Source organism: Oncorhynchus nerka, linkage group LG6 (assembly GCF_034236695.1).
Source record: "Oncorhynchus nerka isolate Pitt River linkage group LG6, Oner_Uvic_2.0, whole genome shotgun sequence".
Classification (NCBI taxonomy): domain Eukaryota; kingdom Metazoa; phylum Chordata; class Actinopteri; order Salmoniformes; family Salmonidae; genus Oncorhynchus; species Oncorhynchus nerka.
In genome coordinates, this window is record NC_088401.1 from 42,047,354 (window position 1) to 42,060,802 (window position 13,449).

The 13,449-nt window shown below is 45.6% G+C and overlaps 1 protein-coding gene across 2 annotated transcripts in view; it reads left to right on the forward strand.

Annotated features, from left to right (window-relative positions):
* LOC115130454 (MAGUK p55 subfamily member 7-like) overlaps positions 1–13,449 on the forward strand; it is a 246,094-nt gene that overhangs the window by 165,088 nt on the left and 67,557 nt on the right. For both annotated transcript variants that reach the window (XM_029661620.2, XM_029661619.2), the window contains 3 exons: positions 614–688; positions 8,607–8,803; positions 9,783–9,850. In XM_029661620.2, the coding sequence (XP_029517480.1) occupies positions 614–688; positions 8,607–8,803; positions 9,783–9,850 (340 nt within the window). The remainder of the gene's footprint in view (positions 1–613; positions 689–8,606; positions 8,804–9,782; positions 9,851–13,449) is intronic.

Consider the following 13,449-nt stretch of genomic DNA (forward strand, 5'->3'; position numbering starts at 1 on the left):
CCATGGCTATAGAGATTTACAGACTTGTTTGTAGTGGCAGGACTCTCTCCTCCTAACTCATCCTCACTGGTCAGCCATGTCCCTTTGATTCCTCTATGAGTTAATGGCTAGGCTAAACTCTGGCTGCCCCTTCTGAACCAGCTGGCCCAGGAGCAGGCCTCTGTTTGGGACATGTTGGGCCACATAGTCCCCCTGGAAGAGACAGGCAGGGAGGGGGTTCCTGTAGGGGTCTTTGTAGTCCCTCCACACACAAACACACACACACACACACACACACTGCCACAGTCCTCAGATCAGCTCTGGGGAGATGGAGCTGGAGAGGAAAGAGGAAGATAGTTTGGAACTGGTAGACTGTTAAAAGCAGTCATCTTGGCTCTCCTCTTCCCTCTGATCCACTCCCAACTGTCATCCTATCCTAATGGCCCTCTATTGTTGAAAAATAAAACAGCTCTTCATATTAAAGCTCTCTCATTGGATTAGGCTAGTTGGGTTTTGAGTTATTTTCAATGAAACTGGAGTCTTTATTTTTTCTTCCCCTCTTTCCTCGCTCTCTCTCTCTCTCTCTGGTTCTTTCTATGTCTTTCTCTCTCTCCATCTCCTGTCTGTGTTTCAGGCCCAGTCTCAAGGGGCCATTACGTTTAAAATAATACCAGGTATCAAAGAGGAGGCGCCGAGCAAGGAGCCCAAGGTAAGGTCCTACTGCTGTCCTGCCGTACTCATTATGCTGATGGGGTTACACACATGGTTTGAGTCCAAAGTGGCATCCTATTCTCTATTTAGTGCACTACTTTTGACCAGGGCACATAGGGCTCTGGTCAAAAGTCATTAAATATTTAGGGAATAGGGTGCCTTGATTTTGAACAGGACTTACATTCGGAACGTATTCAGACCCCCTTTTCCTCATTTTTGAAAAATGTTACAGCCTTATTCTAAATTGTATTAAATTGTTTTTTCCCTCATCAATCTACTAACAATACCCCATAATGACAAAGCAAAAACAGGTTTTTAGAACATTTTGAACTATCACATTTGCATAACTATTCAGACCCTTTACTCAGTAATTTGTTGATACACCTTCGGCAGCGATTACAGACAAGTCTTCTTGGATAGGACGCTAGAAGCTTGGCACACCTGTATTTGGGGAGTTTCTCCCATTCTTCTCTGCTGATCCTTTCAGGCTTTGTCAGGTTGGATGGGGAGCATTGCTGCACAGCTATTTTCAGGTTCAAGCTCAGGCCCTGCCTGACTGGGCCACTCAAGGACATTCAGAGACTTGTCCCGAAGCCACTCCTGCATTGTCTTGGCTGTGTGCTTCGGGTCGTTGTCTTGTTGTAAGGTGAACCTTCGCCACAGTCTGCGGTCTTGAGTGCTCTGGAGCTCGTTCTTCCATCTCCAGCTCTGTCAGAGTGACCATCAGGTTCTTGGTCACCTCCCTGACCAAGGTATTTCTCCCCGATTGCTCAGCTTGGCCGGGCGGCCAGCTCTAAGAAGAGTCTTGGTGGTTCCAAACTTCTTACATTTTAGAATGATGGAGGCCAATGTGTTCTTGGGGTCCTTCAATGCTGCAGAAATGTTTTGGTAACCTTCCCCAGATTTGTGCCATGACACAATCCTGTCTCGGAGCTCTCTGGACAATTTCTTGGACCTCATAGCTTGGTTTTTGCTCTGACATCCACTGTCAACTGTGGGACCTTTATATATATATAATATTATTATTTTTTCATAAGTTTGCAAAACATTCCAAAACCTGTTTCACTTTGTCATTATGGGGCATCGTGTGTAGATTGAGGGAAAAAATATTTTGTACATTTTAGAATGAGAGTGTAATGTAACAAAATGTGGAAAAGGAGAAGGGGTCTGAATACTTTCCGAGTGTACTGTATATGGCTCTGGTTAAACATAGTGTTCTATAGATATCAAGGCTCAGGCCAATACGAGTCTCAGAGTTTATTATAGTACAAGGGCAAGGCAAAAGGTAAGTTAAGGCAGGCAAAGAGTCGTAATTCAAAATAGCATCAGTCAGGTACAGGACGGCAGGCAGGGTCAGGAGACAAAGGGCTGCGAGACAGAGGTTTAACCCTAGACACATGACAAGCGGGGTATATATGGAGAGTGCGGGGCAACAGAAGACGAACAGCAGAGGGGCTAAGGATTTTACAGGACTCCACCCGGAGAGGCAGGTCCCGAGTGGAGGTCCCGAGCCACCTGTCGTCTATACCTGGATGTGGTCTTCAGAAGAGAGGCCCGGGCTCTCTTCCAGGTACGGCGACAGTGGCGGACAAACATCTGGGCAGAGGGTATGCTCTTGCTCAGTGAAGAGCGGGGGCTGATATCCCGAGGAACACTCGAAGGGAGAGAGATCAATGGCCGAGCAGGGAAGGGTGTTGCGGGCGTATTCCACCCACAAGAGTTGCTGGCTCCAGGTGGTAGGGCTGGCGGAGATGAGGCAATGAAGAGCTATCTCTGAGGGGGTGGGATGAAAACCAGAGGACAGGCTGGCTGATGACTCAATGAGGGTGCAGAATGCCTTCCAGAACCGAGACGAGAACTGAGGACCACGATAAAACACCATGTCGACCGGAAGTCCATGGATCCGGAAGATGTGCTACACCATGAGCTGAGCCATATCCTTGGCTGAGGGTAACTTAGGAAGAGGAATAAAATGGTTGGCTTTAGAAAACCTATCCACCACCATCAGAATTGTGGTGTTGCCATCTGACTTAGGAAGACCAGTAAACAAAGTCCAGGGATATATGGGAGGAACAGGGAGTGGTTGAAGAAGGCCGGCCGAAGCTCGCCGCATATTCTTATTTTGTGCGCACACAGTGCAGGCGGCGACGAATGCAGAGACATCAGGAACCCGTGTCCGACGGGAGCCTGGATGGCAGGTCAGTTTCGAGGAATGTGTCCATTCCAGGACTGGGGACAAACATCCGGTTAGCCGGAATCCCCACATTTGTATAGCCCCACTGTGCATTATGGACCAGGCTCTCTAGACCCCAGATGAGTGCAGCTGCTAGACAGGAGGTAGGGAGGATGGTCTCTGGGTCAGTCGGAGTAGCAGCGGGGCTATACAAATGTGGGAGTGTGTCAGGCTTCACATTCTTGGACCCTAATAACAAGGCCCAACGAGCCTGCCTAGAGTTGAGGCGCTTGGTGGTGCGAAGTAATTCCAGGTTGTTATGGTCAGTCCACACTAAGGATGGGTGTTCCGCACCCTCCAACCAGTGCCTCCACTCCTCCAACGCCATCTTGAGGCGAGGAGTTCTCAATTTCCCACATCATAGTTCCTCTCAGCAGGGGTGAGACCCTACAGGGGTGCAGTTTTTGGTCCTGGGCAGAACGTTGGGACAGGATGGACCCCACTCCGGGAGAGTGGCTTGCTGCCTAATAGGGAATCTGCGGAATTGCTCCAGCAATGTATTGAATGCATGGCCATGGTGTTCTGCCAGGGTATGGAGTCCCTCCATAAGGCTATGCAGTAATTATTTTTGTCTTCCAATGGTGGCTCCTTGGGAAGAGACAGCGTTGCGGATCTTGTCCAAGTCTGCCGGGTCAGTCATGGCCAGTGCATATTACCAAGGCTCAGGCTAAGACTCAAATGTAGACATAGGAGGCGGATATTATGAGTCGCAGAGTTTATTATAGTACAAGGGGCAGGCAAAAGGTAAGTCAAGGCAGGCAAAGAGTCGTAATCCAAATCAGAGTCAGGCAGGTACAGGGCGGCAGGTGGGATCAGGGTCAGGACAGGCAGAAAGGTCAGAACTGGGAAAACAAGGAAAAACAAAAACTAGACCACAGGAAACAGGGGAACATGCTGGTAGGACTTGATGAGACAAACTGGCAACAGGCAAACAGAAAGAGCAGGTATAAATACACGGGATAATGAGGGGAGATGGGAGACACGTGGTGGTGGGTGACAATAGAGGGAATTTGGTGCTATTTCAGACCTGTTGTGAGTGGACTGAGAGGTCCTCTCTAGATGCTTACTGCCTCTAGTGCTGGAGTCTTAGTCTGCATCCCAAATTATACCTTACTCCCTATATAGTGCATATAGTGCTCTACTTTTGACCAGGGCCCATGAGGCCCTATACAGTGGGGAGAACAAGTATTTGATACACTGCCGATTCTGCAGGTTTTCCTACTTACAAAGCATGTAGAGGTCTGTAATTTTTAGCATAGGTACACTTCAACTGTGAGAGACAGAATCTAAAAAAATCCAGAAAATCACATTGTATGATTTTTAAGTAATTAATGTGCATTTTATTGCATGACATAAGTATTTGATACATCAGAAAAGCAGAACTTAATATTTGGTACAGAAACCTTTGCTTGCATTTACAGAGATCATACGTTTCCTGTAGTTCTTGACCAGGTTTGCACACACTGCAGCAGGGATTTTGGCCCACTCCTCCATACAGACCTTCTCCAGATCCTTCAGGTTCCAGGGCTGTCGCTGGGCAATACGGACTTTCAGCTCCCTCCAAAGATTTTCTATTGGGTTCAGGTCTGGAGACTGGCTAGGCCACTCCAGGACCTTGAGATGCTTCTTACGGAGCCACTCCTTAGTTCCCCTGGCTGTGTGTTTCGGGTCGTTGTCATGCTGGAAGACCTAGCCATGACCCATCTTCAATGCTCTTACTGAGGGAAGGAGGTTGTTGGCTAAGATCTCGCGATACATGGGCCCATCCATCCTCCCCTCAATACGGTGCAATCGTCCTGTCCCCTTTGCAGAAAAGCATCCCCAAAGAATGATGTTTCCACCTCCATGCTTCACGGTTGGGATGGTGTTCTTGGGGTTGTACTCATCCTTCTTCTTCCTCCAAACACGGCGAGTGGAGTTTAGACCAAAAAGCTCTATTTTTGTCTCATCATACCACATTACCTTCTCCCATTCCTCCTCTGGATCATCCAGATGGTCATTGGCAAACTTCAGATGGATTTTAATCCATGACGCCGTAGTGTGTTACTAATGGTTTTCTTTGAGACTGTGGTCCCAGCTCTCTTCAGGTCATTGACCAGGTCCTGCCGTGTAGTTCTGGGCTGATCCCTCACCTTCCTCATGATCATTGATGCCCCACGAGGTGAGATCTTGCATGGAGCTCCAGACCGAGGGTGATTGACCGTCATTTTGAACTTCTTCTATTTTCTAATAGTTGCGCCAACATTTGTTGCCTTCTCACCAAGCTGCTTGCCTATTGTCCTGTAGCCCATCCCAGCCTGGTGCAGGTCTACAATTTTACCCCTGATGTCCTTACACAGCTCTCTGGTCTTGGCCATTGTGGAGAGGTTGGAGTCTGTTTGATTGAGTGTGTGGACAGGTGTCTTTTATACAGGTAACGAGTTCAAACAGGTGCAGTTAATACAGATAATGAGTGGAGAACAGGGGGCCTTCTTAAAGAAAAGCTAACAAGTCTGTGAGAGACGGAATTCTTACTGGTTGGTAGGTGATCAAATCCTTATGTCATGCAATAAAATGCTAATTAATTACTTAAAAATCATACAATGTGATTTTCTGGATTTTTGTTTTAGATTCCGTCTCTCACAGTTGAAGTGTACCTATGATTAAAAAAAATACAGACCTCTACATGCTTTGTAAGTAAGAAAACCTGCAAAATCAGGCAGTTCTCCCCACTGTATGTGACCCGTTTCAGGAAACTAGGTGTCTTTTGCAAGTCACGACTTCACAGGAGAGCCATTTGAACATTTAAAAATATATTTTTATCAAAATGCGTTTTTTGGCAGAAATGCGTTCTTTCATATGCCTTAATAACAAACGTGTATGCTATCTGTAAATACCAGTACATTTTTTAAATTATAAGCCTTGTTGGTTAAGCCGCAGAAAACGCTAGCAACCTTCCCACTAGCCATGCTTGGCTTAGATAATGAGTGGTCTGGACATGTCGAGTGAGGAGTTGGGATTGGTCTGCCATATAGAGGGCTTCTGTCAATTTGAGCTGGTCAGTCTGTGTTGGTAATCCTGTCAAACACGTTTTTAAATGTGTCGTGTAGTGGCGCTGCATAAGTGTTGCTCTCCACTTTCTGAAGGATCGAGTTTTGAAATCAGTGGAATTAGAGTATGTATGATATCTTAAGAGATGGAGAAAACACCTGTCTAAGGATTACATCTTCAAACTAAGGGCAACCGTGGCATGGCATCTGTGACAGGGAGACGCAGCCATCATGCATGATGATGTATATGGGTGCGATAGTCTAGCTAGCTTCATTTTCAGATATTACACGTTTCTAATTTTGACAGAAAGTGGTTTCATTTCAAGCTATAGTGTACTGTTAGCTAGCTAGTGAACGTTAGCTGGCTGGCTCCCTAGCTAACGTTACATGTATGACGTTATTATTCGTATCCCAGAGCCATTTGCTTTGCCAGTTAGAGCCTAATGTTAGCGAGCAAACATTGAACCTGGTTGGTTAGCTCCCAGCAGATTCATGCAAGGTAGTAACAACATGATTGGGTACTATTGTCATTGTTTTTTAACTAGCTAACGTTAGCTGGCTGGCTCGATAGCAAATGTTACGTGAGGTGTGTGATCTTACATGTGGTTTACCTAGCTAGGTTCATTGTTTACCTAGCTATCTAGCTAGCTACATGTCTTAAGCTAAAGTGTACAACACCCTTTGAATATGGCCGGTGTCAGTAAACGTTGGCAAAAAAGCGTAATGAAATTGTTGTCAGCAGAGCTGGTTAGGCTGTTTTCATGTTATCCAGAGGTAAACAAATCATCGGCCAGAGCGTCAAGTGTGCGCTTCAGTTGCAAGATTCTCTATTTATTCTAAAATAAGTTGGGGAAAAAAAACTTTTGGTGTTCACACGTGTATTCGTTTGATTTACAATTGCACAGGACCAATAACAAAAAAAGATTGTCCTGTACTAAATTATTTTAAAAATCTAATTAATTTGGTTCTAGACAAGTGATTCTCATTTATGTGTAATTTATCTCACCTGTGGTAAGTTGCAGGTACCTCTGAAAATTAAGGAATCAAAATTCTAAAACAACAAATGTAAGTCATATTTTACATTGCTGGACACATATCAATTAAGCAACCGTCAACTATTTGATTCAGAAAAACTTGTGTTGAACTGATCCGTAGAATGTGATATGGTTGCCTGTGTCTGGGTTTCTGTTGTGGCTGTAGGTGTATGTGTACTGTAAATGTAGTTGCTCGTAATGTTAGGTGGGTGTTTTAACTGAAAATCCACCGTCTGGCTGTATCCTCTATTCTCCAACTCATAGTAGTGATGTATTGTCTTTCAAAGACATTTATCAATAACAGAAGGGGGCTAGGGAGAGTAGGGGGCTCAGGTCAAAACACAAGCTGGAATATCATTTGTCAGAATACAGGGTGCATGTGTGCATGTATGCATGTATGTGGGGGTGGGTTGGAGGGGGGTTGTACTCTCTGTCATACTTTAATGGTTTTAATATGTCCATTTCAGACATCAATCTAAACCTGTGTATCGGTGCCAAAACTTCAGCCTCCCCTCTGCGAAGAGCTAGTTTACTATTTTTCCTGGGCTACTATAAATATATTGAAGTGCGGGCTAATTGGGTACACATGTGTAAAACTGTAAAAAAAATAAAACGATAGACAAGAGGAGGGAGAGACAACCGGGAGCTTTCAGCAAGGATGTAATTGGTTTATTATGCTCTAAGGCTGTTTAGCCAGACCCAAACAAAAGGGACGAGCAGAGACTTTGTCCTCCTTATCACCTTCTCTCTCTCTCACTTTCTCTCGCTCTATGCACATGCTCACCAGTGGCTAAGGACTTGTAATTTACTGTGACACTCCTGTAGCGTCTTTGAGTGAGGATGTAGTGAGTTGTTTTCACTATAAAGTTAAAGATGTCCCTCTCTCAGGTCTTAGCTCTGTTGTGTTGATGACAAGATGTGTCCCTGCCTCCCCTGACTGCCCAGATAAATTAGCCCATCTCGGAATCCCCCCCCCCCGTTCAGTAGGGAAAGATTACTGAAGTTAATTTGACCTGCGAATCAGCCCAAGTGGAACGAAGCAGGAGTCAGATTTGGAGGCTCTGACTCAGTCGATGTTAATGTCTCGCCACACTCAGAGACGGCTGAAAGACTTTAGTCTTTAGGGGTGTTCCTCCCCCCATTTCCCTATATAGTGCACTATTTTTGACCAGAGGTCTATCTGCCCTGGTCAAAGAAGTGGACTATGTAGGGAATAGGATGCCATTTGGGACGCCAGCCATGTTGATGGAATAACCAAGAGAGGCCCGGGCCAATGGTTGCAGGTAATAGACTCCTGATTGCACAGACCTTTCCTGGCCAATCACGTTAAGCGACAGTGAAGGGCGTCTGTTCTGGTTCCGAAGCCGGGATAAGCTCACATGGCTATAGCGACGGCCTACCTTGATGTCGCCATGTCGACTAGGGGGGAGAGGAGAAAAGGTAACTGCTGTCATATTTTTTCTGTCTTTCTTTGTCTCTCCACCACCTGTCTCTCTCTTGTCCTCTCTCCACCTTCCCCTCTCTCTCGCTCTTTCTCTACCCCCCTCTCGCTTCCCTTCTCCCTTCCTCTCTCCCTCTCTCAACCCCCCCTCCCTCTCCCTTCCTCTCATCTCTCTCCAGATGTTTGTGAAGACACTGTTTGACTACGAACCAGCGGAGGACAAAGTCATCCCGTGTAAGGAGGCGGGTCTGACCTTCAAGAGGGGAGATATCCTTCAGATCATGAGCCAGGATGATGCAACCTGGTGGCAGGCCAAACAAGACAGCCATGCCAACCCCCGCGCCGGCCTCATACCCTCCAAAGAGTTCCAGGAGAGGTGAGTGAGCTACCTAGACAGATCCTAACTACCTACCCCCGTCCCACTCTCCCTCTTGTCACCCTCTCCCCCAGCTTTGTCCTCTTCTAACTGTTCCAGGAGATGTGAGCTACGGGTCAGACAGCTCCTCTACACCCTCTAAACTATGTACTTCAACTCCACCTCTCCCCCATAACCCCTGTCCTCCTCACCCCTCCCCCATAACCCCTTTCTGCCTGTCACCCCCACTACAAGCCCCCCAACACCCTGTCATCCTCTCCACCTTCCCCCCTGGCCCCTATCCCCTTTTCTCAGCCAGAGGCCAGGGTGGGGCCTGTCTATATGCCTGTCCGTCTGCCACCCTCATTACAACCCCAGCCCAGCCCTAGTGTTTCACTGCCGTCACAATGAAAGGAATGACTTTTTCCCTCTCTCTCTTTCCTTTCCCCCCTTCCATTCCTCTCTCCGTTTGACTTTTTCTTCCCTTTCTTTCGCCTGGTCTCACACTGCCAAAATACTTTGGATTTCCGCGCACGTCTGGCCCGAAATGAGTAATGACAGAAAATGATAGCACTGGTACTGATCCACTTTGGACGGGGATCGGATGGAAAATCGCACAGTGGCGTGCTTAGATGGCTGCTGATGTGCAGCACAGGGCTGGAGGGCTGGGGCAGTTTCTTGGCGGCCGACGAGCAGCTTTTTCAATAGCAGGCATTGTGTTTTTTGTACTTTCTTATCCCACCTCTCTCTCTTTCTCCCTCTTTCTCTCTCCCTCCTCTCGTTTTCTCCCCCTCTCTCTCTCGCTTCTGCTTATTCTTCCCTTTCTTTCTCTCTCTCTTTTTCATCCAAAAGAATGAACTGAATGGATATTTAAGAATGTTTCTGGGTATCATAGCAGAAAGTGTTTATTAATCCCAGTGCGGCTGTGAAAGCTAATGGTTTTATTGTGCTTCTTCTCCCTCTCCTCTCTGTCGCTCTCCTCTTTCCTCTCCTCTTCTAGAAGAGTTGCACTGCGTCAGCCCGCCGCCCATGTTTTTCAGGCCCAGAAGATCTCCAACAGAAGATCATGTAAGAATATATCACAACCACACACACAAGTACACTCAGAGATCATCTATGCACATATCTCCTGCCACTAGCCAGTCACTCCCTCAGTGGAACAGAGCAGGTGCCTTAGTGAGGGCCTTCAGCATACCTGACAGGGAGTACATGGGGATAGCTGTCAGGAGACTGGTCCACTAGGCTCATATGTTTATGATGGATTAACGATCAGGTGTAAGCCCTACACTCTGAAACGCTACAAGGCTGCAATGCTGGTGCTCGTCTAGGGAAATGTTGTGTCTGGCTTGCTCCCTCGCACCCTCCCTCTCTCTGTGTTGATATGTTGTATATTTGGGGCTGCCCTCTGGAAAACCTCTCCCTATCCACTATAAGTGCTGCTCTGCCAGGTTTAATGAAGAATTACTGATCCGATAGGAAGGAGACTGTATGTGAGGATGTGATAGGGGCTCATTCTCAGAGCTGTAAATGAACCACCCGCTAGCTGAGCACAGCTCTGGTTTACACATTAACGTGTTTTACTGTGTGGGAACATGTGGTCCTTCTGCCTCAAGACTGCACCACACACACACACGCACACACACACAAAGACTCCCTGAAACCGCCGGCCAGGCAGTCTCACGACAACACACACAGACTGACAGAACTTAGCTAGGAAAACAAGCGGCTGGAACAGACAGAGGCCTCAACACTTCACTATTTCACATGTTAACTCACTAATAACCACACACACTTACCTGGTGCTGTAATAACACTGTTATTATGACACTTTACAATATTAACAGTGAAGTGATTAACAGGTAATTACAAGGTAATTAACACTTTAGACAGAAACCAACTTTGTCTGTCCCGAGGTGTTTATTTCCCCATGCAGCCCCAGAGCTAGCATGTCAGAGTGTGTGTACACAGTACCTCTCAGGCATGTCAATGTGTGTGTCTGTGTGTGTGTGTGTGTGTGTATGTGTGTGTGTGTGTGTATGTGTGCGTGTCAAAGTGTGTGTCTAGTACTGTGTGTACACACTGCTTCTCAGGCGAGGAGGTGTTTATTCCTTTTTTCTGTTCCCTCTCTCCACCTCTTCCTCATGCGGCCTTGATCCCTCCCTCCATCTCTCTCTCTCTCTTTCGATCTCTCTGTGTTCTGTCAATCTCCACGTCTGACACATATCCAGTAGTAAAGCCAAGGAGCAAACAGGTTCTTTACCGTAACATATAATATTACTCATCTGGTTCCTAAACATATGAGCAGAATACAGATGCTGCTGGATTGGATCTGGTCTGGTAGCACATACAGAGTACATGTATGAAATAGTCTAATATAACTAGTGTATATAACTAGGCTTCTCCAAGCTTTGATGCTGCTGATGGTCATTAGTAGCCTACCAAACTTGATAACTGCCTGGTACTCAGCACTCTATTGTCCCTCTAATCACTCTGACATCCATGCACATGTCATTGAAAATCTAATCAAACACTTCACGAGAGCCCATGAGCTCATGTTGCGCAACATTTCTATAGACTATGCAATTATGCGAGAAAACAGATTAATGGCCTCTATTAAAAAGAGGAGGTTCCCATCAGCGTTCTATAGGCTCGGCCTACTATATTTGTTTCTCAACTTTCCTAATATTAAACACATTGCTTACCTTTACAACAGGAGTATAGTCTACCTGGCTGGCATGAAAATGAACGATGGGAAAAGCGTCCTCCATTCACTATTTAAGTGCATAGATGACATGTATTTTTTCCCCCTGCCCCTGTTCTGAGTGAGGTGCATGATAATAGTCCATTCTAAATGAAAACTAATTTCATACATATATTATTTACTATATGTGTCCCGGTCGTCCTCCTCTTCATCTGAAGAGGAGAGGCGAGAAGGATCGGAGGACCAAAATGCGGTGTGGTATGTGTTCATCATGAATTTTAATAAAGAAAACACTGAACAAAAACAATAAACGAATTAACAACCGTGAAGCTAATGAGATCTGTGCTGAAACAAGCAATCAACATAGACAATCACCCACAAACAAACAGTGCAACCCAGGCTACCTAAGTATGATTCTCAATCAGAGACAACTAATGACACCTGCCTCTGATTGAGAACCATACTAGGCCGAAACATAGAAATCTCCAAATCATAGAAAATCAAACATAGACTGCCCACCCCAACTCACACCCTGACCATACTAAATAATGAATACAAAACAAAGGAAATAAAGGTCAGAACGTGACAATATGTAAAGACAAGATTCAATTAAGAATAGTCTGATGGGTGACAGTATTAGCCTATCACTTGTGAATGATACAGTATATTGACACTTGTAAATGATGCCCAGCTTGTTTGCAGTAAGGAAAGAAACAGCGCTTGTCTTTTTTTTGTGTGACTTTTCAAATCATAATCACACAACTCATATAGCCTAGCCCATAGCCCTATGTGATTTGATGGATTAACGATCAGGTATAAGCCCTACACTCTGAAATGCTACAAGGCTGCAATGCTGGTGCTCGTCTAGGGAAATGTTGTGTCTGGCTTGCTCCCTCGCACCCTCCCTCTCTCTGTGTTGATGGTTTGTATCACAACTAAAGTGGCCAAATAACTTCTTAAAATGATGCACATTAATCAACTTTACAACCGGAGTTTCAATTTTGGGGAAGAACATTTTCGCCATAAAAATTCACTTTTATAATAAAGCATTACATGCATAATCACATTTGCGGTCATTTTTGAAAATGGTGAAATGTATTTTGATGGTGTAGGCTTTATTAAATTGATTTATTAGACTAAAATATAGATGTTCCAAACGTCTGCGACAGTGGCTTGTAGGCTATACATGGAAGCCAGGAGATGCTAAATGTGTTTATGTTAACGGTCAATTACTGTGAGACCGGCAGTTATTTGCTTGACAATCACCGGCTGACAAAAAGTTATGACCACCAAAGCGCTACGCACGCGCAGCAGTAGTAGTATGTAATACCTGTGTATGTGTCCCAAATGGCACCCTAGTCCCTATATAGTGCACTTCTTTTGACCCAAGTCCTATGGGTTCACTATAAAGGTAATAGGGTGCCATTTAAGGGACACACTCTCCTTGAGCAGTAGGTTAATGTAATGCCTGGGTGTGTATCCTAAATACTGGGCGGCCGTACAGTATGATGAATATAATGTACCTGTGTTGAGTAAGAAGTCCCAGTCTCAGGGTGTGTCCCCAATGGCACTCTAGGCCCTATGTTCCCTATGGGCCATTGTCAAACGTAGTGCAAAGAGAATAGGGTGCCATTTGGGACATTATCAGATTTTGATGTATGAGCTGGGAGCTGTTCTCTACTACTCTACACTCACATACTCTACGGTACTCACTGTACTCTATAGGAGTTACTGGACATATTGTTTGCACTGTATAGGAACCATGTCTACTTATGTTTAGCTACCAACCCTCTCTGAGGCAACGTAGAGAATGACATAACACAGAAGAGGGAGTGAAGAGAGGGGGAGCCAGAGAGAAGGGGTAAGAGAAAGGGTAGTAGAGAATCTGGAAACGGAGGGGAAATATTCAAGAGAAACCGAACAAGAGAGACTGGAAACATTGTGGGGAATGAAAGGTGGAACCAGA